Source organism: Candidozyma duobushaemuli (genome assembly GCF_002926085.2).
Source record: "Candidozyma duobushaemuli strain B09383 chromosome Unknown C_B09383, whole genome shotgun sequence".
In the NCBI taxonomy this organism is placed as follows: Eukaryota; Fungi; Ascomycota; class Pichiomycetes; order Serinales; family Metschnikowiaceae; genus Candidozyma; species Candidozyma duobushaemuli.
In genome coordinates this window covers 1,389,818-1,414,095 of record NW_020289897.1, presented here as the reverse complement: position 1 = coordinate 1,414,095, position 24,278 = coordinate 1,389,818, and the positions used below count along the sequence as shown (strand labels likewise).

The following is a 24,278-nucleotide window of genomic DNA, read 5'->3' as shown; positions in this document are numbered from 1 at the left end:
CAGTTTCTATGTTTACATCTATGCGTCGCTTTTCGTGTTTTACAAAAACATTGGCGAAGGGATGGGCTGCATCGTCCGCTCAAACACGCTGTATCGCGAACAATATATAATTAACCCCGGCACCCTCTAACCTCAAAATTTTATATCAACCTCATTGCGTATACTAGTCGCGTCCGTTCCTTTCTTCCAAGATTAAAATGATCTTTCCATTCGTTAAAGTCATTGCTGTTGCCGCAGTTGCAAGTGCCGTTCCTTTCAAGCGTTACGACAACAACACTGAAGCTTACTCTCCTCAGTCTGGGGATTATGACACCACTGTGACGGTTGATAAATTCATAACTATCACCTTGCCCTCGACTACTCTGACAGTCCCTGCTACTGCCTCAGATGACGTCGCCAAAGCAATCAGCCTGGCTGAAGCTATCAGCCTGACTGAAGCTATCAGCCTGACTGAAGCTATCAGCCTGACTGAAGCTATCAGCCTGACTGAGCCGACCACCGTTACTTCCACCATCGTCGAGTACACGACTATCGAAGACCATGGTTCTGCCGTCGAGTCTCCAATTGCAACAAAGACAAGCACGATTACCTCGACCCCAACAACGACTTCTACGATCACACAGTTCGTGACAATCACTGAACCAGAGTCATCAAGCGCTCTGGAGGCATGTGCCGCGTCCACTGTCACTGTGACGGTCACTGAGAAGGAACCCTCGAAGTCGGAAGACGCTGTCGTGACTGGAACCACGACTCACGTTTCGGCGCACCCTGTTGAGGCTGAATTCACTTTAAGTGGAACCACCACGACCATCACTTCATACGTTGATGTAACCACCACGGAAATTTTTACCTCTTCTACCTCATTGAACTCGACCAATTCGTTGCAAGGCTCCAATGGTACCTATCAAGTTCCATCAAACTTGAAAAGGGCTGTCTTGTACGCTTTCTGATGAATAAGACTAATTTGATGGTACTCGATACTCATTAAGAAACTGTCTTAGATAATCAAGTCGTCGAACACGATGACCTTTTGTATTACCCTGTCAACATGTTTAGCTTTTATATTAGATTTTGTTTTACGCAGACGTAATTAATGCAGGTTGCCTCTCAGCCTTATATTGCTTTGACCCTCTTGTGGCTACGAAACTGTTGGAATTGGCCTACAATCTGAGGTTTTATCTAAAACTCTTTGTCAGGACAGGCGACCGGGTTTAGCCGGTGCAAGGGAATGCGTTTCCAGCTTTCCCTAGATTACGCTATTTTCTTAATACGGTGATTTACCAGTTGTGAAAATAATCCTAAGTTAAAACCCCGTTAATTTCTGACTGGAAGTATTTCAATATGCCTTCATTCCCTAGTAGAAAGGGTTCTTCAGGGAATTAGCTACTACTTTACATATAATGCACGCTGCACGTCCTAACACTCTTGCTTATGAGTAGAACCTAAACTACATTAGGAGAAGGAACTTATCATATTTCATGCCCATATCGAGCACCTCAATACAAACACAAAATCTTTGGCACTTATTTCTATCACTCGAGTATTAATCCAATTTGGTCATTTGGTCGAAATAGGGTGTTTTCGTAGAAGGGTCGAAACGAGTCCACATTTTACACCGAAATGCAGGATTAAGAAGCCTCAAGCAACCCTCAGAGTCTGCATGTAAAGAGATACTACTATACGAACTCACATTCAGCACTTAGGAATATCATGTCAAACTTTGAGGCTTGCAAGCTTTACGAGGCTGTTATTGAGGAGGTGATCACAGATTCTCGCCAAGATTTTGAGGATAGCGGGATTGATGAAGGTACACTTCAAGATTTAAAAAAGCTCTGGTGCGAGAAGTTAAGTCAATCTCGTGTTGGAAACTTCTCTTGGAATGACTTGGACGACCTAGATGGCAATATCCATGCGAGCTTGATCTCCCACCCCGTGAAAGAAGAATCTCTTCATGTGAACCAAGAGCTCGAGATGCCTATCCCGCAATATGATCCTACGGATGGTAATCCTACAAATGACCTATCTAGTCATTCAAATTCAGGATATTCCATGGGAATAGAGTTACCGACCGTGAAGCAGGAGTACACTGAAGAAAACGGTTTGATTCTTCCCAAAGTCAATCAATCTGATGGTCCTATCGAGTTCACCATAGAGGCTGATCAGAAAAATCTCAAATGGTATAAAGCGTTAGCAAAGCGTCAATCTGATGGACCGAATGATGGTCTTGGTGAACTTCATCGCCAAAGTGGTGTTGTTGGTATTGGCGAGGATGATGATGATGATGGAATTTTCAACGATTCTGACGATATCAATTCAGATCTAGATGACGAGCTTGATTCCGAGAAGTCAGATGACGAGGACATGGAGCAGGAAGGACAGATAATGCTTTGCTTGTACGATAAGGTGCAAAGAGTTAAAAACAAGTGGAAATGTAATTTGAAAGAAGGTGTTGCAAATATTGATGGCAGGGATTACGTTTTTCAAAGAGCAACGGGGAGAGTGAATGGTGAACTTCATCGTCTAGCTCGATGGATACCGGGATTTCACAGGCGAATGCGCTTTGAATGGTCAAACTTATGTGCATATTAGTATATATCAAGATCGTTTGGATCATTAAAAGGACGGAATTTGTAAGTCCAATGTTTCTCTCTTATCATCGTCCAATGGCCTGCCATCTAAAAATATACAGTCAAAGTCAGTGATGCAAAGGCTCAAGACTTCTAGTGAGATTCGTAATGTAGGAACAAACACAATGCAAATATTCCTGAGGCTCATCAAATTTGTCTTCCTCCTGGCGACCACGGTACTTAGAAGCCTGAACACAGTGAAACAGAAATCGAAGTTCCCTTGAGTCACATTGGATTTATCATTTATGAACCGCTGCATCTTCCACGCGATTTGGGATCTAGGTTGAGCCTCGTTGCCTGATGTGAACATCAGTTGCAAATGAGAATATGCTGCGTTACCGAAGATATTGTCAGGCAACTCTCTCAAGTACGTTTTAAAAAGACCTGCGACTGTGTGAATGTCAGGATTAAGCTGATGTTCGAATAGATCAACATCGTGATCCTTGTTAAATTGGTCCTTGAGCGTCCTGATCGTCGACGCTGATCCGCTCAATCGAAATATTCCTTCTTCATAGATAGCGCCTGTTTTTGATAAATAATCGAGACATCGACCACACACTGTAGGAATAAGGCGGCCGTCAAATGTCCTGGATGATAAGTCAAGCGCCTCAGCAAGCTCTCTACCAAATACGGGCTTGAATTGACCAGGCGTTAAATTCATTACCGCTAAATGGGCCTCGAGGCTCATATTATTGCCACCCTCCTCAAGGGTGGAGCCCGTACTTTCGTCCTCCGTTTCTAATTGCTGACCTTTATATCGAAAAGGGAACAAACTTCGTTTACGAAGTTTTTTGACGTCCTTCAATTCTTTGGATTCTTCCTCCTTTGACAAGTTAGCGGCTTTTGGGGAGTTAAACAGATCAACGACTCTTGTAGTGTTCCTTTGTTCGTGGCCATCAAGATTCATTTGAGTGATCATTGGGTCATTCTCGGTGTACTCTACCATTGCATTGACCCAATCGTCTCGCTCCTTGTCCAGTTCAGCGCAGAAAAAATGTTTCTGTGTGGAGCTCGAGATTTTGTTTCTCGGATACTCGAGTATAAGAAACGCATGCCGATAACCTTTCTCTTCAGCAACATTGTCAGATGACTGACGACCGATCTGCGACCCATTAAGTCGAACCTGCTCTATCATTGGACCGCCTGGAAACTCATAAATCTCTAAAGATGGTCCATCGACCTGGCACCATCTTGTCTTCCATGTAGTACCCAATCCTTTATATCTTCTTATTAAGTAACCCTCCAATTTAGCGCCACTTTTGAAATCATCGAGGGGGTTGACGAAGTCTAACGAGATGTAGCGACAGATGCGGTTCAAAATTAGTTTGGGGATATGGGGAATTAGAAATATCGAGTTGAAGTAATGTTGAAGACTCTGTTTTCGTGAATCTACTTTAGCTGGAACTGTAGATGAAAAAAGGCTTCGTTCAGGTAAAGGTGGAAGGCCGAAGGCTTCCAACACTGGTCTTATTTCATTATCGAAAGATAAAATTTGACTGTAAGACTTCCTCACTTTCCACATCCCCTTTGCTGTTTCGCGATCATTGATTGAAAGGGTGCAACTGAAGTCCTCTGACTTTTTAGGGTTGAAACTGAGTGTGCTAATGACCTCGATTTTTACTGTTTGGAAATCTTCTGGCTTAATGAAAAGAATAACATCATCATGAGTATCAGGTGATGTGAGAACCTGGAAGCTAGAGCCTTGAGAAGTTGGTGATTGTTTGAGACTTTGTGGCTCATTCAATGAATCAACAGGTGTCTTTGGCAGCATCATTACTTGCGTCTCGCAAGATCCAGATTGAGCAAGCAATGGAGTGGTTGAGCTGGACGAAATTTCTCTTTTAGAGCTTTTCTCTCTTTTGTCGGGCTGAGTTGTAGTAGCTTCGCTGTCACCATGAGGGGGAGAACTGGCAATTGCCTTCAGTTGTACACGCGAAGGTAAGGATGCTTCGGAGTTCCTCATAGTATGCGGGAGTTTGATTCTCGTGCTGTATGAACTAACTCTCAGATGGTTTGCAAGATGACCCAGTTCTTGATTCAAACTTTCCTTCAGGTTCGAATCCTTTGAATTATCATGCTTTGTTGTTCGTAACTCATGATCATCCAGTTTTGCATCATCTTCATTCTCTACCTCCGTTGTTTGCTTCGGCGACTCTACATCATTTTCTCCTCTGCCCTCGGTCGCTCCATCACCAGTAGCCTTCAAGTCCTCCTCAGGCGAATTACTTCGTCTTATTGCTAACGAAAGCCCGGACTTGAAGTTCTCTGAAAGAGGAACACTATGGGCAACTATCTCGGGGTGAGGCTCTGTCTTGGGGATCTCTTCGGGGCGATTCTCAGGGTTCTCTTGGTCGACGTGTCGAGAATCTTCTTTGTATACCCTTCGGCGAGCAGACCTTTGTGGGATTTCATCAAAAGACTGCGTTGATGCTGATTTAATACGAATCTCTGATTGTAGTTGCTTGAATTCACTCAATTTCTTATCCTTCTGCTCACATTCAGCTCGTAGTTCTTTTATCTCAAAAAGTAGTAGCTCAATAAATGCACTATCGCTCAACGATGTTCGATCAAAGGCTGGATGAGAAGGGGAATCTCCCTCAATCCTCGGTCCCGCATTTCTATTAGATGGTCTTGACTCATCTGCGAATTTGATAAAGCTTGCAAGTGGCTTCCTACATTTCTTGAACATGCGCGCGTATTTATTACTTGTTTACCCCACGAATTAGAGGTGACCAATTGATATTGAAGGTGTTTGACATGAGAGTTTCAAATCTAGATTATAAATTGTCATTATGGCTGACCACAAAAATCATACTTCCTTCCGCTTCATATGTCTCGAGTTTCTCAAAATCCGGCGACCCTGTTCGGCGACCAGAATCGAAGTTGCGACATTAGTTTGTGCATTCTCGTCATAAATTTCACGAAGCATTTTGCTTTGTGGTTCTTGTTGGCTTTCAGGGATTTTTGAACTTTGTAAGTAAGAGTGATTTGCAGGTAATATGGACTGTGGCATCAACAGCCTTCCAAGCTTGATCACTTCATTCGCCCAAATTGTTACCTCGGTCTTAGGATTCTTATATGGGATCCACAGCTTTTTGCAACCTTTGGTCAATTCTTTTATGACATGTTCTGTCCCCCATGAATTATTCCATAGGACTGGATCATCGGTGGTATCTCTCTGGTTATTTGTGAGTCCAATTAGGTGCGAGAAGATTCCAGAAGCAAGTGCACTATCTGAATACCCGCCTTCTAAAAACGAAATAACCTTTCCATCGGTATGTATTTGTGCAAGCTTCACGACATCTTTAGTGAATTTAGCGTAAAATGAAGTAGGAACGTTGACTCCGTGTCTTTGCATTTGTGGATTTTCATACTCAGACGCGTCGAGTCCAGCTGATATAATTATCAATGGCTTAAAGGGCTGCGGTATGGAGGGTTTAGCAACAGCGCCTTTGAAAAGATGAGGCTTAGCAAGGTATTTGTTGTATCTGGTAAGCTCGGTGAGGTAATTGGCGTTCTCCTGCTCGTGCTGGCGTTTAGCTTGATTTAGGAACTGGTTTGCCCGATTCAATATAGCAACATATTTTGTTTGGTAATGTTTGTAAAATTCATCCTCCGTATTCCATTCCTGGAGATGAACATTCCAGATATTGACATTATGATCCATCACGCATACTGATGCATTTTTGATGTTTTCTTTTGTAGCGAATCCAAGCTCTGTTGGATAAGACTTGATGTCGTGCAAAGAAAAGTAACCGACTTTTGGATATGAGGACTGCGATGTATCACTGACTGTACTTTCCTGTTCCTCATCGTCTTCATTTAACTTACCGAAGTCACCACAATAGCCGCTTCGCTCCCAGCAGATGTCTTGCGTTCCATCACCATGGTGAAGATCTATGTCCAAGATGGCACAGTGTGTTACACCATAAGTCTGAGAAGCGTACTCCACGCCTATTTGTGCATTGTTCAAAACACAAAAGCCGCCTGGAAGACACGCGTGAGAATGGTGACCAGGAGGACGAAGAACAACAAAAGCCAACTTGTGGTTGCATATGTCAGGACCCTTTCCAAAAAGGGAGTCCACAGCATGTTCGATGGTTCCAATGACACCCTCAAGTGCTATGATAGTTTTGGGAGTTAAGTAGATGTCGCCCGGATTCCAGTCCGAGGGGATTTCAAGCTCCTCATTCTTTAACTTTTCATGTGAACGGAGGCATAGCCCATACAAAAGTTTTGGCCAGCTTTTTCCATGCACGTTGGTTACATGTTTAGAAAACAAAGAGCTTCTTTTCCCGCAACTTTTGATAGCAAAAAAATACGGATACATCGAAAGAGCGGCTGCGACACCAATACAAGAAGCAAGTAGTCTTTGAGGTCTCTCAAAAATGGTGGACAAGTAAGATTTCAGCATCCATGTTCTTCCGAAAGAATGCTCAGATGAATATGGTGATAGAAGAACTAATGTTTTATCGATTGTCAGATTGAATCGGGGACTCTGTTTCTCGATTTGTGGATTCGCATTCATGAACTCTGCGAGAGTCCTTTTGAATTTGACGAGCTCAATATCAATAAGTGAAGAAGGTTCTAGGAGCTCGATTAGCTCATCGTGGTTTTCTCTGTCTTTTCCCATAACTTCTTCATATTCCCGTCTTTGTTCTCCTTCGAGCTTGAAATGTCCCTGTGGTCCATGACTATCGAGGATTTGAAAGCCCTTCAGATTCGTCAGCTCTCTTCGCAGTTCCAGAATAGGTTGCAATCCCTCAACACGTGTAATGGTGTTTAGGGCCGACCCATTGAGAATAGTGCTTTGATCTATCGTTATGTCATCAGCTTCTATAATTTCATTTGATGGTCTGATACTTAACGTTGTTTCGAACTGAGTAATAAAAGATTCGTCAAGCTCGTCGTCATTTTCACTTCGTGGCATGATTGGAAACCGTGCCTTCTATCTGACTCCTCTGATCTGCTTGAATTGGGTCGCGTTAGGATTTCAGATATATCAAGAGCCGTATTTGAAGAGTGTGCTAAAGCTGTAGTACAAGCTAATAACCGGGAAAGCACAAAATAAAGCAAGACAGTGCCTGGACTTACAAACAGTTGAGCTTGATCTCAAAGAATGTTGACTGAAGGCTCGCTGTTATATACACGTCTGGCAATCCCTCCAGTGTGAAGATGAAACCGATTACAACACTAAAACATCTGAAATTTTATTTATGCTATTAAAGAGACCGGGGGCTTTCACCAACGTTATGCTTGCGATTGCGAAGAACGTTTTCAATGTACGCCTCGCCTGCCTTGTACGATGATCTGACCAAAGGACCACTTGCAACATACAAGAAGCCCATTTTCAAAGCTGTCTCTTTCCAATAATCAAACTTTTCTGGCCGCACGTACTCTACCACCTTCATATGCCTTCTGGTAGGACGCATATACTGACCGAACGTTACAACATCACAACCGACAGCACGCAAATCCTTTAACGTTTGGACGATCATCTCATCGGTTTCTCCGAACCCCAACATCAATGAAGTTTTTGTCACCAATGAAGGGTTGGTTTCCTTCGCTCTTCTTAGAATGGAGAGAGATTGCCTATAGGTGGCTCTTCTATCTCTAACATGCGGTGTAAGAGCTTCCACCGTTTCCAAATTATGTGCGTAAACATCCAACCCAGAGGCCGCCAAAATATCGCAACTGTTGAGATCTCCCCTGAAATCACCCCCCAACACTTCAACTAGAATGTGAGGCGCTTTTTGCTTGATCCGCCTAACTGTCTCAGCAAGATGCTGCGCTCCACCATCTATAAGGTCATCTCTATCGACAGTTGTGAGTACGACATAACCAAGTCCCCAGCGGCTTATGGCCTCGGCAGTATTCTCCGGCTCATTGGGGTCCGGCTTTGATGGGTTTCTATTTGTCTTCACAGAACAAAATCTGCAACCCCTCGTGCACGTATCACCTAGCAACATTATCGTGGCGGTTGCCTCAGACTTTTTACCGCCCCAGCACTCACCTATGTTGGGACATTTCGCCTCCTCGCAAACTGTGGCTAGTTTTAATTCCCTCACATCCTTTTTGACACTCTGAAAAGAGTTCCCCTTCGGAATAGGAACTTTAAGCCACTTGGGCAATTTCTGTTCTGTATCTGTCCTCGCTGCTTCCAATGGATCAACTAGCATCTCTGATGCTTTTCCAGAGACGAAGTCATCGAATGACGGGCCCTTGTTCAACGAATCGGAAAAATGAGTTCTTCGTCTCCGTGACTTGACGGCCATTTCAGAAGTAGCGTAAAGTCGACGAACATTCCCAAAAACTGTTCTAGTGTTCATTGAGCAAAGTTGAGAATAAGTTACAATCCTTATATAAGTAGTGTTCTGATTTTTTATGCAGGTCTGACTTCTCGCTTGACTTCAACCAAAGCATTGACTCCGAAACGACAACTAGTTACGACACTATAATAAACGGTGAATCTCGTCATCTTGGAACTTTGAAAGATTTGAAAGATTCTCCCACCACCCGAAAAGGAATGTCTCGCAGATTAACCTGAACCACGGCGTAAAAACAAGACTTGAGTCTTTGAACATTTCCTGAAGTGCAGATGCACTCACAAACTTGTGATCCTTCACTTCATTATAATTAGGATCAACTGTTACATTGGAGGAGCATTTCATGATAAAGATATAATCGATCTCGTGTTCACCCCATTTGGAGCCGACACCACTCGCAGATTTGTAGTGTATTCTTGTCAAATACTCAAAATTTGAGATTGGGCATTCTTGTGCTGGTATACCAAGTTCATGGAAAAGTTTTCTTTGTGCTGCAATTTTGGCGCCAGCAATGGCCGTGTTCAAGTCATCTTTGTTTCCACTCCCACTCTGCAGCAGTATCCCGAGTTCCGAGGGAACGCAAAGTGGATGTGAGCAACAGGTATTTGTCCACATATTCGGGAAAGTGATCTTCTCGTCTGCTCGTTGTTGCAAGAGAAGCTCATTCTTCTCGTTAAAAAGGAAAACGGAGAAGGCTCTGTGTAATAAGCCTGCATCAATGTTCTCCATCAAATGACACAACTTTTTTGTTCCAGCTCCAACTGGTTTATCGTTGTAGTCAAGAACAATACATAGTTCCTCCATTAGCCTGACCTGCTCCTCGTCGTGCCCGTCGAATACATCCTCTGAAGTCGACAGTCCTCCTGAAGAGGTAGGAATTCCTGATATTCTATTTAAGGGCGTTACCTCCAGCCATTTTTGCAAAATAGCCAGCTTATCTAAAGATTTCACCAAGTCGTCGTAAGACATTATTGAACGTGACTAAGGCTAAAGCGGGATAGTAGAGAGAGAGAGAGAGAGAAAAAAAAAAAAAAAAAAAAAAAAAATAACTGATTTCACAGCGCGACCCGTCGAGTGGGCTGCAGTTTTAACAATGCTCCATCACTATGCACACGTTAAACATATGGTCTTTTTTATAGGAGGACAGTTTAATTACAGTTTAATAATTTGTCGCCTGCAACTTTGTTTTTTGTTGAAGTCATTTGATCAATGGAAAACTCTATTTAAATCTATTTAGAGAAAACAACCATCTTATCAGCTTCCAGACTAGCACCGCTTGAGCACACCTGTGAACTAAGTCCCCCTGTGTCGCCACTAGGTCCTAGCCTGCTATTTCAAGGGCCAATTGTTGCCTGTTTTGTATCGTAGAGCTATGTTAGTTGCTATAACATATTTTTAAGATTTTTGTTTTTTTTTAAAAAACTTCTCAACCGCTGTACTTCAGGACAAATCGTTTGTTAATGATCCGCAGCCTTTTTAGTTTTTTTGCAAACTTGCAAACAAAAATTTTTTTTTCCGAAGCAGCCATTGCTTATAAAAATTTGAAATTTTTCTAACAAGCGATATTCAAATAACGACACAACGAATCGATCGGCAAAAGATAAGCTTACTCTGCAATCGACTCTATTCCCCAAAAGCTTAGCCAAGCGCCTGTATACAGTTGGCTCTAATGTCGCGTACTTCGCGGTGTGCTGTTAATACTGCGAAAATTTGGTCGACGGTTTTTTCCTTCCACGTCAAGATGTCAACTGTCATGCGCCCCAAGAAGTTCGTCAAGCGCCCGGATGATTCTGGGATGAAAAAAGAAGTAGATTCTTTGATGATTGAGATCAAGGAGCTAGAGGCGGCTAGCAATGAACTTACTGCGCAGATCGATCGAATCAAATTTGATGCGAGAAATGTTGAGAGAAAGAAGCAATTGCAAGCCGAATTGAAGGATGTGATTTCCGAGCAAGGATCATTCAAAGCCGAACGTTCTGCCATACAAACTCAGATCAAAAATGTTGACATGCAAGTGAAGAAGAAGATTGCCGAGATTCAAAAGTTGACTTCCAAGACGAACTTCAAATCGGCTTCCGAGATCGATTCAAGAATTAAGTACTTGGATGAGTTGATTGGCTCTGGCGAATTGAGATTGGCCGAGGAGAGGAAGCTCATTCGTGACTTAACGTCATTGCGTAAGTTGAGAAAAGATTTTGGTGAGGTAGAATCTCAACAGTCCGCGATCGACAAAGACAAGACGAAGATTGCTGAGCTCAAGGACCAGTTGAGCAGTATCGGGAATAAGGAGGTCCAGGCGCGTTTCGAGTCTATCCAAAGAGAATTAGATGAGATAAACAGTTCCAACAACTCGACCTATGAGCAGCGAAACAAATTGATCAGCAAACGTAACGAATTGAGAAAGTCTAGAAATCTCAAGTACGATCAAATCAAGAAGTTAAGAGCTGACTTCAATGCAGAATTTGCAAAGTTCAAGGAACAGTTGGCGGAAGAGCAGAGGAAGAGAGACGCCGAGCATAAGGCGATGCAAGAGGAAGAAAAGAAATTGCAACTCAAGGAGGAGGCGAAGAGGAGATTAGAGGAGGCTTCTGTTCCCGCTTTCACCGAAGAAATCAATGAGATTCACGGTTTGTTGCTGTACTTTGACTCAAGCTACAAAAAGCCGCAAAAAAATGCGGTGGCTGAAGCTACAAAGCTGGAATTTACTTCAGAGTCATCGGGCAGAAAGATTGAAATGCCAGAGGGTGTGGAGGTATTGAAGAAAGAGCAGCAACCTTTCTTTCAGGGCTCTGGTGGAAAGAAGCAAAAGAAGAAGTCTTCTAAACAAAAGAATTTCACGGTCGATCCCGATGTCATCGTATCTTTGTCCAACCTCTCCATCCAATTGCCAGTGAAACAGGATGATGTTTCCACAACAGTGAATACCTTGAAGGAAACTTTGCAGGCATTGGAGGAGAAACAGGGCGAGCAAACCGAAAAGAACATACAAAGAGCAAAAGAAGAGATTGCAGAGTTAGAAAGTAAGGACGCGGAATGATTGTCATTCACCAGCATTGTTGAAATAGAAAGAATAAGTCATTGTCAATATATAACACATTATCATTTATCATAATTCATTTCCATAAAACAGACATCGCGAATGCTGAACAGAAGGGATCAAGGATGGTATGCTCATGACGTTAGTAGTTTGATGTTCAGACAATCAAGAGAAGAGATATTAAGAGAAACTTTCTCCGACACATCTTGAAAATTGTGCTTTAACAGAAGACCAACAGAACCGGTATTCATCAACCAGGCGCGGAATTGAGACCACGGGCAATGGCGACCTGAAGCACTCCAAATAGGATTCGGCTCATGTCTGTGCAGCGATGACCAAACTCTAAGACAAAGACCTTGTGTGGTGCCTAGTCATATCTAATTGAGGTAAAGTACTCTTCAAGCCGGGGCAGGAACTCTCTTTCCAGAGGGCGTCAAGGCTGTAAAACGCAATTGATTTGATTGCACCAGGCGAGAAACATCAACATCCTGCACTACTCCATTGAGTAGTACATATAGGCCAAATGGGAGATGAGATATCAGATATTAATTCGAGAGAGTCTAAATTTTTAGATCAAGCCATGAGTGTGTCCTTATGCGTACCTTCATCAGCTATTCGACCCTCTAATGCTTGCAATTTAGCGCATGCTACTACTGTTGCATATCAGATTGCAAGATTATCAGCCATATACAACGTTAATGAGATAGTTGTTTTGGATATCCCACTTTCTAATCAAATCAATGCTGCAGCAGAAGCCACGATACCTGGTCCCCCTGAAAGCTCCAAAAAGATTGTTTTCAATCAACCAGAGAATAATGTTAGCCAAGGTATCATGCCCGAGAAAGGCCATGACGCTGTGCTTTTAGCCACTTTATTACAGTACTTCGTGACACCGCCATATTTGGTTCGCAGCTTATTTAAATCATCCGAACGATTGAGCTTGAAGCATGCGGTAAAGCTTCCTAGCATTCGTACGTTTATCACGAATCCAACAGACGCTTCCAAGAATTTTAAGGAAGGCTTGACCATCCCCAAAAAAACTCCAAAGTTGGCGAAGAAATCCAAAAAGATGGGGTCAAAAAGAAAATTGCAAGTGACTAAGTTTGTGAACATTGGACGAGAGAGGCCATTCGAATTGAAAGGCCAGGAAGTTCCTGTAAACGCCAGAGTGACAGTGGACCTTACTAGTGGAACCGTTGTGAGCCCTCAGGTTGCTTACGGGGCAGCCGGTTGTAATAGTGCCTTTGGTTATTCCGTTAGGTACGCTAACTCCATCTCGGCTGTCTACACTGAACTGGGTGTGCCTGGTGGCTATACGGAGACTGCTTTTGTTGAAGCCGATGATTATTTTCTGAAAAGTCCGACAAAGGCTATACCCAAATATAATAAAAAAAGTGCTGGGACCACACTTTTGCTCGTCGGCAAATGGTTTGACTTTGAAGCTTGCGCGGCTTCTGACGACAACATCTCGAGCATAATGGATGTCATTGACTGCGAATTGGTTGTGCCAAGAGGCGTCAGAATTGAGGATGCAGCATTTATAGCGTTGGCTAAATTGTTCGATACATGATTTCTTGAATAAGGCCTTCTAAACGAATCCAACTTAATTTGCTCGCTGCTTGGTGGAATCGTCGTACCATTGTCGCGGTAATAAATCCACTGATGGACGGTACGATAGTACCATTGTATTACCAGTTGACAACTTTAGTTGACAACTTTGAAAAACTGAAAGCTTGAAGTATATTGCAACAAGCGGATGAGAGATTGAAAAGACTTAATGCAGAGTGATAATGAAGTCCATTCCAAATCTTTGGTGTGTGGGATCACAAACATCTAGACCCAAACTATTAACACGTGAGCGTTCCTAAAAATAAATTTTCGCATTTGTTTTGCTTTTAAAACCACCTTTTCCGCTCCTCCTCCCTTGTTTTTTTCTTACTATAGAGTTGATGAAGATGCAATTCAAATACTTGGTGGCTGTATCTGCGTTGGTGTCATCAGTGGCAAGTCTTGGCGACGTATGTATAAGGATCTTTTTTGATGGTAACAATAGTGAACAATGACTAACTAGCTAGTTGGCATTCAGCTTGGGTGTTAAAGACAATGCTGGTAATTGTAAGTCGGCTGAAGAGTACAAAAGTGACTTCGATGTTTTGTCTGGGCAGTCGAAGGTTGTGAGAACTTACGCTGTCTCTGATTGCAACACATTGCAAAATTTGGGACCAGCTGCGGAAGATGCTGGGTTTCAGGTTATGTTTGGAATCTGGCCCACTGACCAAGCACACTTTGACGAGGAAAAGCAGGCTTTGAAGGACTTTTTGCCCAAAATCTCCAAACTGACTATTAAAGTCTTCACGGTAGGCTCAGAGGCTTTGTACAGAGATGACATGTCTGCGTCAGACCTTGCCAACGCCATTGATGAAGTCAAGCAGTTACTTTCTGAGATTAAAGACAAAAATGGCGAATCCTATGGTGACGTGCAAGTTGGAACAGCTGACTCCTGGAACGTTTTGGTTGATGGTGCAGCCCTCCCTGCAATTAAAGCAGCTGATTTCGTATTCGCCAATGCCTTCTCTTACTGGCAAGGCCAAACGAAGGAGAATGCATCTTATTCTTTCGTCGACGACATCATGCAAGCTTTGCAAACTATCCAGACCGCAAAGGGCTCCACTGATCTCAGCAACTTTTGGGTGGGCGAGACTGGCTGGCCCACCAAAGGTACTCATTTTGAGGCAAGTGAACCAAGTGTTGAAAATGCTAAGGATTTCTGGAAGGAGGCAATCTGTGCCATTAGAGCTTGGGGTGTGAATGTTTGTGTTTTTGAGGCCTTCGACGAGGCGTGGAAGCCAGACAGCTCCGGTACCAGTGACGTGGAGAAATATTGGGGTGTTTGGGATGCAAGCTACAACCTCAAATACCCGTTGTCTTGTGAGTTTTAAAAGTATAACTAATAGTTGATCTACTTTGTCAAACTACAAAATGTAACATTTGGAACTCTCATGCATTTGTGAGTCAACTATCACTAGCAGTTGTCTTTCGGTAACCGGAAGTCAACCTACTGTAGGCTAATCGAGGCAAAAAGAATCTTTTATCATGGCCTCTCACTCTCATCTTGATCCAAGTCGTAGTACGCTAATCAGACTCAGGAGGATATTTCCGCAACTGTGCAGTGCGTTGACTGCACATGGTAGACGTCAGTAAAAACCATGGGGTCGAGATACGCCATCCTCACTCACATACATACTTCATGAGCGTATCCTTGGGTCTATTAATGAGTCTTCTTGCAATAACAGAAGTCGATTGCACACCGTTATCACCACCAGACTCTGATGACAAAATGTTACATGCTTTGTCAGGGACGAGCAATAGGGGCACTGTTCTCTTCATTATCGGAATCGTTGCGCTCTCAATAGTCCTACTTCTGGCACTTTTGATAGCTACAATAATCGTGTTCCGTCGCGTGGGCCATTTGAATGAGGAAAGTTTCAGTCGTGAAGAAGAAAACCAGGCCTATTTAGAGTTGAATCTGGAGGAGCAAGAGCTTTATTTCCAATCAAGAGAGTATCTTACAACCAACCCATACTTTAGAGGTGATCTCTTGCTTAGTCAAAACCTAAGTGTTCAAGAAAAGGGTATTCGTGCTTGGGAGTTTGTCAAAGATTACATGTTAACGAACAACGATCTACTCATTGTGAATCGTTTTGAGCTCAACTTTTTTAAACACTTCGAATGTTCCACACAAACCAATCTACCTATGCCAACGACTAATGAAGTTTACTATTTCGAGAGTAAAATTTACTCCTTACCACATCCAGAGGATACGCTAATATCTATAGGTCTCGGTGTCAAGCCGTACCCATGGTTCCGCTTGCCTGGAAGACATGCCCACTCTGTAAGCTATGATAGTAATGGTTACAGGAGACACAATCAACCATTTGTTCCCAGTGGAGAGCCGCAATTTCCAAAATTAATCGAGGGAGATGTTGTTGGAGTTGGCTACCGTGTACGGTCTGGCACAGTTTTCTTCACACGTAACGGGAAAAAGGTAAGCGAACTGAAACTAGGAGGGCACATCAAAAACTTCAAGATTCCACAGGATGGACAAATTTATCCGATAATAGGTGCTAATAATCTTTGCTCTGTGCATGTTAACATTGGTCAGTTGGGCTACGTTTTCATTGAGGGCAACGTTAAAAAATGGGGATTTGCTCCTTTGGAGGGCAACGGTCCAGCTCCACCAGCATACAAGAAGTTCAATGCCGATATTCTCTTGGAGCGGTCAGAAATAGATGACGAGAACGACTTGAATGAGAGGGAGAGCGATTTTCCCCCTGATTTTTGGCACGTTGAGGGTGGTCCAGAGGTCGACACTGTTAATCATGATAAGTTTAGTTACAATGCCTATGGCGATGAACCATCTGAAGACGAGCGCATAACTATGGATAGCCTAATACCGTCGAAGCCCCCAAGTTATAACGCTGAAAATACCAGCCTGAATGTCCAAGGTGAAGATGGAGATCAACTGCATAATGATGAAGAAGTCGACCACAATGCTTGAGATAGAACGATCATGAGCTTGACGTAGAGCTTTTGAGGGTGTGTTCTTTGCATGTTGGTGTAAGATATAATAAATGGTAATAGATGGCGGAGTTCGGTTATTTGCAGCTTTAAGTAGTATTAAAAGCTAAAATTTATGAGAGTCAGTTTTCCCCGTACTAGTCGCTGGGTGCGGGCAGCGGCTTCAAGCTCCGTGAACTCGAGGAACTTTCAGCGTCGAAAACCTGCGTCCCAGCTATTGTGTAGGATTCCCCACAATGAGCTGTTCACCACGAACTGGTCACAAAGGACTTACAATACTTTTCAGGTTAGTTGGATGAAACATTAAGCTGCTTCTGCTATTTTTACTGGAAATCAGATAGTAATTCCTCTGGCACCCACTTCGACAAGACTCTATGCCTTCTTATATCTGCGGTGAAGCAAGCCAATACATGGAAGCTGAGACATTGATCGTCTCGAATGGCACGAGATGCCAAACGCAATTGAACCTCAACCAAATGATCGAAAGCACCAACAATGACAACTTCATTATGGCTACTAGACCACACATATATACATTCAAAGAATGGATCTCGCTTTTGAGGAGAATGAAACTTGAAGCAAAGATTATCGACCCCCTGTATTCAGAAATGAGGTCGTATTTATGTTTTTCAATGAAGTTGAGAGTATTGGAGAGCTTCTATGTGACTTGAAGAGTTTGTACAGTTCGGTGGTGACTGAAACTAATGATGGTCAACCCAAACTTCAATACGAAGCGCTGCTTTATTTTGAAGCCTCCTTGGCAAAATGTCCAGACCCTCAAGCAGCCCGGGTAGGGGAGTCCCATCAATTTCTTCTGATGCTCACAATGGCTCATGATATAATTGAAGGTTTAGCCCCTGTTTTGCATCGCATAAGGGGAGTCTACTTGGACGATAGCGACCTACTGGGAAGCAGGGAAATCCCGATGGTGAGATTTGTGAGGAACTTTCCGACAATAGAAAAAATTGTATTAAGAAGTGGCCAAGCAGATATGATGCTAAGCCCATACTTATGAGAGACTACTAACAGCTTGTATCTTATCAGTGAAAAATTTGATAATCCTCAATGAGCTCTAAGCTAGTTCAATTTCACATAGTTTGAAGGAAACAAGCCAATCTCCCCTGTGGAGGAGTTTTTGCCTGACCACCAGCTATCATCTACGAATTCGATATCAACGATCAAGTCTCCCTCGTCGAAGGCAATTTCGTTATCCTCATCCTTTTCGTAGGCGAACTCAGCTACAGCAGTTTTCGATTCATCTGCAACGACAGTTTGACCCTCCAGGACTGCATCAGCTTTTTCACCAGCAGAATCTTCAGACAAGGTTACATAGGAGGCAGGGAATAATCCCAGCTCCCCAGTCCGCTTGTTCTTCCCAGACCACCACTCTTCATCAACAAATTCAATGTCCACGATTATGTCATCTTCTTCAAATTCGAGCTCATTATCCTCATCCTTGTCATAGTCATAGTCTGCCTTAGCTGAATTAGCATTCTTGGTTTCAGATGTAGAGCTCGAAGTTTGCAGCTTATTTGGCGTTGCAACAGGGCCATCCTGTGGCTTTGCTTCATCAGAGATTCCAAGCTTCTCAATTCTCGATTCAATCTTATCGTCATCATCTTTCAGGCCAGTCAAATCATGGTCGTTGCTCTGCTTGGTGTCACTTTCGATACCTTCATCTTCGTCAACTTCGTCAACTTCCTCAGCGCCCTCAGCACCTGCATCATCACTGGCATAGTTTTCGTTCTCTGTTTTAGGTAAATCGTTCTCTTCAGCCTTCACATCTTTGTACATTCCTTTTTTCTCAGCCCACAATTGAGCTGGAGTTTTACCACCAGATGACCCGAAGTCTCTCGATAATCCTCCTACGACCTTATCGTTTGGCTTCGATTTGTTAAGGGGTTTTGCTCCGAAAGTGGCACCAGAAGCATTTTTGGTCGCAGCAGTATAACGCGAGGCAACAGAACTACCAACCTTAGGTTTGGGTAAAGCTGTGAGTCTACCATCCGATGGTTTCTCGGATGAACTCACAATTTCAGAACTTAATTCTGACTTCTTTGATGACACAGTATCAGACTTCTGTTTTCTCAATTCTGCAATGTTCACCTTTGTAGGCTTGTACGCCGAGGGGACATCTTCTAAAGGCTGCTTTTCCAAATCGCGTTCTTCAAGTTCTTGTTCTCCGGCCCATCCATCGTCCTCGTCCACAGTGCTTTTGGAGAGCTGTTTGGATGAGGGCTTCGAAGGGCTCGGAAATGTAGGCTTTGCGACTGGTTTGGGATTTACTGGCCTCGAGCTGATCTTGCTGCCTGGAACTGATTCTCCTGCTGCTTTTGATGTAGTAGACTTGCCAGATCCTGACGAAGGGGCTGAATGGGCAGTATACCTAGCACCAGCTGCTGCCGCCACTCTGCTGACAAACTCCTCCACATCCAAGTCATCATGGTCGCGTGCCGTTATTTGAACGTGGTATCCACTCAATACCTTAGAAACATCAGCAAAGTTTGCGGCGTAAGACAATCTGGACTTAGCGGGGGCGTTGTCGGGACACCAGCCAAGTAACAAATTTTTGCTAACATCGGAGCCAGGAACTGTTACTTTAGCCAAACCAAATTGTACAATTCCGTCCGAAAATTCCTCAACAAAGTCCTCCAACGGACCTGTGCTCACATTCGATACTTCAAGCGTGCCATTTTTGTCCACAGAGAAGACGCTGTATGTGGCACCACCGTCACCACGAACGACTTTCTCATAGGCTTGCTTTATAGAGCTAGAGTTCGTTGAAATATCAATTCTTTCCATGTTGGTGTTGATCAACAGGGAAGTTAATTCGTTTGAGGCTACGTAACGGACAGAGCGCCGAGCAAGACCGGTATAAGACACGCACGCGAATTGGAGAGGGCACCAGATTTACATGCCGAATCCCGAGGTACTGTTTGGAACTTGAGCTGCAATTATATTCTATTCCCAACCCCTTCTTGAGCTACATAAGCCATTCTCAGGTATACAAAAAATGCATATGCAAACGCAAATCGAAACGAAAGTTTACAAGCTCAGTTGCTTTCAGCGAGCTCGAACCACTTGCTCCTTGATAAGCTCTAGCAGCGTTGTATGGACACCTCTAATATAATTCTTCTTAATAAAAATATGGTGACGAACTCTAACTATCGAGATAGACTTCAAAAAGATGACAAGGAACATCTGATATGGTGGAAGCAGGGATTATTGAGTCCAACCTCCTCGTACCAGATCAATTATTGAACCAATGCAAATGTAAAGCACCACATCATGACAAAACCAGGCAAATTATTAAAAATGGCATCAAAAAATATTTGCTTTATCGGGGATGTGAAGAATTTATGCGGATGACCTTCACAACACAATATATAAAAGACGCTGTTCGCCATCAATGTTCCAACAGTGTAGAAAAGAAATCCAATCGTGGTTTCCAAGCAAAGTATGCCACACCCCACCCCCAAGGCAAGAGTTGTTATATCTTGGTATCTTTGTAGCTTTTCTTTATTCAGATGCTCATTTGATGCAGAATGAGTGATCGCGTTCATGTCAATAAGAGATAACCATTAGGATTAATAGCGAATAGATCTGAGATACATCAAGGCAAATCACGTGACACAATTGCATGCGTCTGATCAACATTAGAGGAGGTGATTTAAATTGGCCACCGGTTGAAGAAGCTCCATTTTTTTATTTTTGCAACCATCTAGAAGTCACAAACATTTGACATTATAGACCGTAACAACACGGTGAATAACATGCATGAGACTTCGATCACAGCTTTGCGACGGTTTCTTTTTGATCTCCCTGCCAGGCTGAACTTCTCGTTAACTGATGAAATCAAAATCGAACTTCGAAAGCAACTATTCAAGACCGTGTCATGTGGGGGAAATTACTTGAATCTCTTTTTCCCTGAGATATTTGATCTTTCGGGGGACGACGTTCACAATCAATTAGATAGTGTGGTTCAGTGGCTGCTCATCAAGTACACAGCTCACGTTGCCAAACAACTGTCAACAATCGAGGGAAGAAATCATCACGCATATCATACAGCTCTGCCATGTGCTCGTGTTTTCCGCAGAGGCGAGCCAATCTACAAATGTCTTACATGTGGTTTCAATGATACGTGTGCCATGTGTGCAAATTGCTTTCAAGCGGAGAGCCACGAAGGGCACAACACTAGCGTTTCTATTTGCGTAAGGGAAAACGGCGGTGTTTGTGATTGTGGTGATCCCGAAGCATGGGTAAATGATTTTCGTTGCGTCTATCATGAAACAAACGAGTCCTTTGAGAAATTAAAAAGCATGACACCCAGTCTAGAATTTCAAAAAACACTTACTGATACCGTTGGGGCAGTATTGGATTATGTCATCGATGTAATGTGTCAGAGCGATCAACAGTTCAACTCACCTCAAGAACCAGACGCGAAGCATTATTCACAAGGTCATGACCTCGATCCGCTAAAATATGGATATTCTGATAGCGACAAAATCGATGAGCTTTCACAGAAATTCTCGCTCATAGCCTACAACGATCAAGTCAGACACTTTCGAGATGCGGTGCAAAGAATCCACCTAGCGAGCAAAAAAGTTCCGGAATTTGCAGAAATGGTTGCCAAGCGTATTCAAGATCACGGGAGAGCTACAGTTGTGAGGTCAAGAGAGCCTGACTTGTTGTTCGAGCGTCAAAGGCTTCTTAGTGCTACTGGTTTATCCTCCTGTATTAGAAATGCACGCGATGAGTTTAGGGAGGAGGTTTGCTTTGAAATCATCCAATGGCTCGAAAGCCTATCCTCCTGTGACCTATTAAAAGCAAATGAGCCCTTGAGGAACTTATTTTGCGGAGCATTTTGCAAGAAATGGGAGCGTGGAGTACGCCTCACTCTGTTACCGGATGAATATGAACGAGGTCTGGCCCAACTTGACTCCAACCTCAACATCCCGTCCATGAAGGAAGCTGATACCATGCACTCGCTTCCTTGGGAACACATAGAGCCTCTCTGCCACGAATGCGGATATAGTGTCTTCGATACACGGGGAGATGGCCACATAGGTTCAAGATTGCAATACTTAGCATATCTCGACATCCGATTTTGGAAAGCTTTTAGGTTGGCTCTACACACCATGTATGCAACTACGCTCATCACCAATTTGAAATGGAAGGGGATGATTTGTTACCAATATTGTGACATTTATCCCTTCATTGCCGAGATGTTCCTCAATCTAGATGGTGATCCCGAGAACAATGTCATGTGTACTTTATCTTGTCAGTTGTTTGTATCACCATCGAATTCGAATGCTCTTTTATCGCATGGTGATGTTGAGAGAATTTTTGGCACCGTACTTCTGTTTTTGAAAAGCGGCCGCACACATTCAGCTTCTCTCAGTGCAAACACTGATATATCACTAAACAGTTTGAAGAATAGAAGATGGGGTCAGTTATTTTTCGACATTGGATACATCGTCTCAAGAGGTCAAAATAGTGATGTTTCGCTCACTGATTCTATGGTCCCCATGACTTGTGATATATTGGCCTTATTCCAAGGTAAGCCAACAATGAAGCGAGAAATTGATAGTCACGTCGAGTATGAGAGCTCAGACTACACTGCATATTTCCATGCTATCCCGATAATATACCAATTAGCAGAATATGTTACGCAATGCCTAAAAATTGGAGAGGCCCAAAACCGCAAGGAAGAAATATTTCAGAGCGCCATCAGACACGTTGTTAAAGTCATTCTTCAGCTAGAAAATCTGCACTCTTTAAGGGCAGACCATAATGAGGTTGACTATGGCATCTTCTCGAAATCACTTAGAGGCAAGCAAGGAGACGCAAACAATCCAGTGGTCAGTTTTCTCCATCCTTTGCATCTGTTCCTATCATGGCTTATTGAATATGCATCATTTAAAGACAGTGACGAATTGATACGCCTAATCCATGATGCCTCGATAAACGCTACGAATAATGATTCCGTCGAGGCCTTCGAAAATAGTCTCACATGCTTATTTCACTATCCGGTTCAATCAATAGTGTTAGCTGCACAAGTGAAGACAGGTTTTTGGGTGCGAAATGGTTTTAGTGTCAAAAACCAGCTTCAGCTTTACAAAAGCACTGGTCTTAGAGAACAAGGGTACTTGCGAGATGTGTTCTTAACACAAATTTATTTGATATGTCACGATGTTGATAAGGCAGTCGAGACAATTTTGAGATTGTGGCTATTAAAAGACGACTTCTCACCTGAACGGGGGTGTCCGTACGATTCATCGACCTTGCCATATATCCTTGATGAGTGTTTAAGTTTCTTTCTCCACATACTCACAGAAGGACTTTTCATGAGAAGTCTCACGGTAGATGAGATAACGAGGGTGAAAATCGAGGATGAGATAATACATCAATTGTGTCTTGGTTCAATGAATTACACCAAGTTGTGTTCACAAATCCCCGAGCATATCGTGTCGGAGAGATTTTTTGATTCTACTCTTGAAAAAGTGGCTCTGTTCCGAAAACCAACTTCCGGGAAAGAATCTGGTACTTTTGTTTTGAAAGACGAGTATTACAAACGGGTAAATCCGTACTACCATAATTATTCCCTGAACAAGAGAGACGAGGTACTCAAACTCATGAAAGAAAGAGTAACGAGAAGTTCACAGCAACCGTTGATCGATGTGGTAATCGAGCCTGCGCACGCAAGCCCTGGCAGAGCAGGTATATACCACTCACTTGGCAGGTTTACTTCGTCACAACATTTTGTCAAATTTCTTGTAACTTGTCTACGATACGTTTTGTTGGAAGGATCTCGGAAGCTAGACGCCTTACTCGACACGTTGCTCCACTTGGTGCATACTTGTGCATCAGAGCAGTGGAACGAGCTGAGGGCTGACAAATCCTTCTGTCAGAGAGCCGTGGGGACAGAAATTGGGCTGCTGTTGTCTTTGGCATCAACATTGTACACTCTCCTTCTTCAAGATGATGTGAAAGAACATCATGCTAAAGTCAGAGCGATTTTCAGATGTTTACACACGAGCGTCGATAATTTTTATTTGCAAATGGAAAGACAAATACCCAATTTTGAGTTGCAGCTCCTACATGCCCCCTGTAACAATATGGTGGAGAACGACTCGGAACGAAAAAAGCGATTAGCAACCCGCAGACAAGAAAAGCTTATGGCGAAGTTCAAAAAACAACAAGCACTGTTTCTTCAGCAGAACGATTTAGCTAATGATTGCAGTGACACTGAGATGGAGGACGCTAATGAGGATGGCTGGAAGTTTCCAACGTCTCATTGCATTCTTTGTCAAGATACAGCCAAGGATGCTGGACCATTCGGCTTGATTGTGCATGTATCGAGATCATCTGAGTTCAGAGAAATTCCATTTGAAGACGACTATTGGTTAATGAAAGCGTTCTCGGGCAATGCTAACTTAGATCGAGATGAGAAGCATACTTACCCCGAAGCGATGACACAGGCTTTCAAAGATTTCATGAAAAATGTGGAAGAAGGCTCTGTCATTGGCCCGGGCTTCAAAAATGATGGAAATGTTAGCAGCAAATTGGTTTCTCTGACCTGCGGTCATGGAATGCATTTTAACTGCTATATTCAATTTTTGGCGAGTAACCGTTCGAGATCAAACCATATTACTAGAAACACTCCCGATAATATTGAGCACCGAGAATTTTTATGCCCACTTTGCAAAG

General features: G+C 43.1%; 9 protein-coding genes across 9 annotated transcripts; 5 read left to right on the top strand and 4 right to left on the bottom strand. All coding sequences in view use genetic code 12, as the record gives it.

The window, feature by feature from the left end:
- Positions 1-197: 197 nt before the first annotated feature.
- Positions 198-950, top strand: PGA54 (Pga54p; the record flags this gene model as incomplete). The annotated part of the gene is made up of 1 exon (XM_025481986.1): positions 198-950. The coding sequence occupies one exon, from the start codon at positions 198-200 to the stop codon at positions 948-950; it is 753 nt and encodes a 250-aa protein (XP_025336604.1).
- A 760-nt stretch (positions 951-1,710) lies between these two features.
- Positions 1,711-2,510, top strand: CXQ87_003509 (transcription initiation factor IIA large subunit; the record flags this gene model as incomplete). The annotated part of the gene is made up of 2 exons (XM_025481985.1): positions 1,711-2,475; positions 2,499-2,510. The coding sequence occupies 2 exons, from the start codon at positions 1,711-1,713 to the stop codon at positions 2,508-2,510; spliced, it is 777 nt and encodes a 258-aa protein (XP_025336603.1).
- A 103-nt stretch (positions 2,511-2,613) lies between these two features.
- On the bottom strand, positions 2,614-7,557 carry HOS3 (histone deacetylase; the record flags this gene model as incomplete). Its single annotated transcript, XM_025481984.1, has 3 exons — positions 2,614-5,179; positions 5,633-6,825; positions 6,976-7,557. 3 exons carry the CDS (start codon positions 7,555-7,557, stop codon positions 2,614-2,616), a joined length of 4,341 nt encoding a protein of 1,446 aa, XP_025336602.1.
- A 292-nt stretch (positions 7,558-7,849) lies between these two features.
- LAB5 (putative lipoate synthase) lies at positions 7,850-8,956 on the bottom strand (the record flags this gene model as incomplete). The annotated part of the gene is made up of 1 exon (XM_025481983.1): positions 7,850-8,956. The coding sequence occupies one exon, from the start codon at positions 8,954-8,956 to the stop codon at positions 7,850-7,852; it is 1,107 nt and encodes a 368-aa protein (XP_025336601.1).
- A 123-nt stretch (positions 8,957-9,079) lies between these two features.
- Positions 9,080-9,922, bottom strand: IDI1 (isopentenyl-diphosphate delta-isomerase; the record flags this gene model as incomplete). The annotated part of the gene is made up of 1 exon (XM_025481982.1): positions 9,080-9,922. One exon carries the CDS (start codon positions 9,920-9,922, stop codon positions 9,080-9,082), a length of 843 nt encoding a protein of 280 aa, XP_025336600.1.
- A 772-nt stretch (positions 9,923-10,694) lies between these two features.
- Positions 10,695-11,990, top strand: BFR1 (Bfr1p; the record flags this gene model as incomplete). The annotated part of the gene is made up of 1 exon (XM_025481981.1): positions 10,695-11,990. The coding sequence occupies one exon, from the start codon at positions 10,695-10,697 to the stop codon at positions 11,988-11,990; it is 1,296 nt and encodes a 431-aa protein (XP_025336599.1).
- A 580-nt stretch (positions 11,991-12,570) lies between these two features.
- CXQ87_003504 (uncharacterized protein) lies at positions 12,571-14,929 on the top strand (the record flags this gene model as incomplete). The annotated part of the gene is made up of 2 exons (XM_025481980.1): positions 12,571-13,547; positions 14,077-14,929. 2 exons carry the CDS (start codon positions 12,571-12,573, stop codon positions 14,927-14,929), a joined length of 1,830 nt encoding a protein of 609 aa, XP_025336598.1.
- Positions 14,930-15,237: 308 nt separating this feature from the next.
- Positions 15,238-16,548, top strand: CXQ87_003503 (SSH4 family protein; the record flags this gene model as incomplete). The annotated part of the gene is made up of 1 exon (XM_025481979.1): positions 15,238-16,548. One exon carries the CDS (start codon positions 15,238-15,240, stop codon positions 16,546-16,548), a length of 1,311 nt encoding a protein of 436 aa, XP_025336597.1.
- Positions 16,549-17,645: 1,097 nt separating this feature from the next.
- Positions 17,646-19,370, bottom strand: ABP1 (Abp1p; the record flags this gene model as incomplete). Its single annotated transcript, XM_025481978.1, has 1 exon — positions 17,646-19,370. One exon carries the CDS (start codon positions 19,368-19,370, stop codon positions 17,646-17,648), a length of 1,725 nt encoding a protein of 574 aa, XP_025336596.1.
- Positions 19,371-24,278: the final 4,908 nt, after the last annotated feature.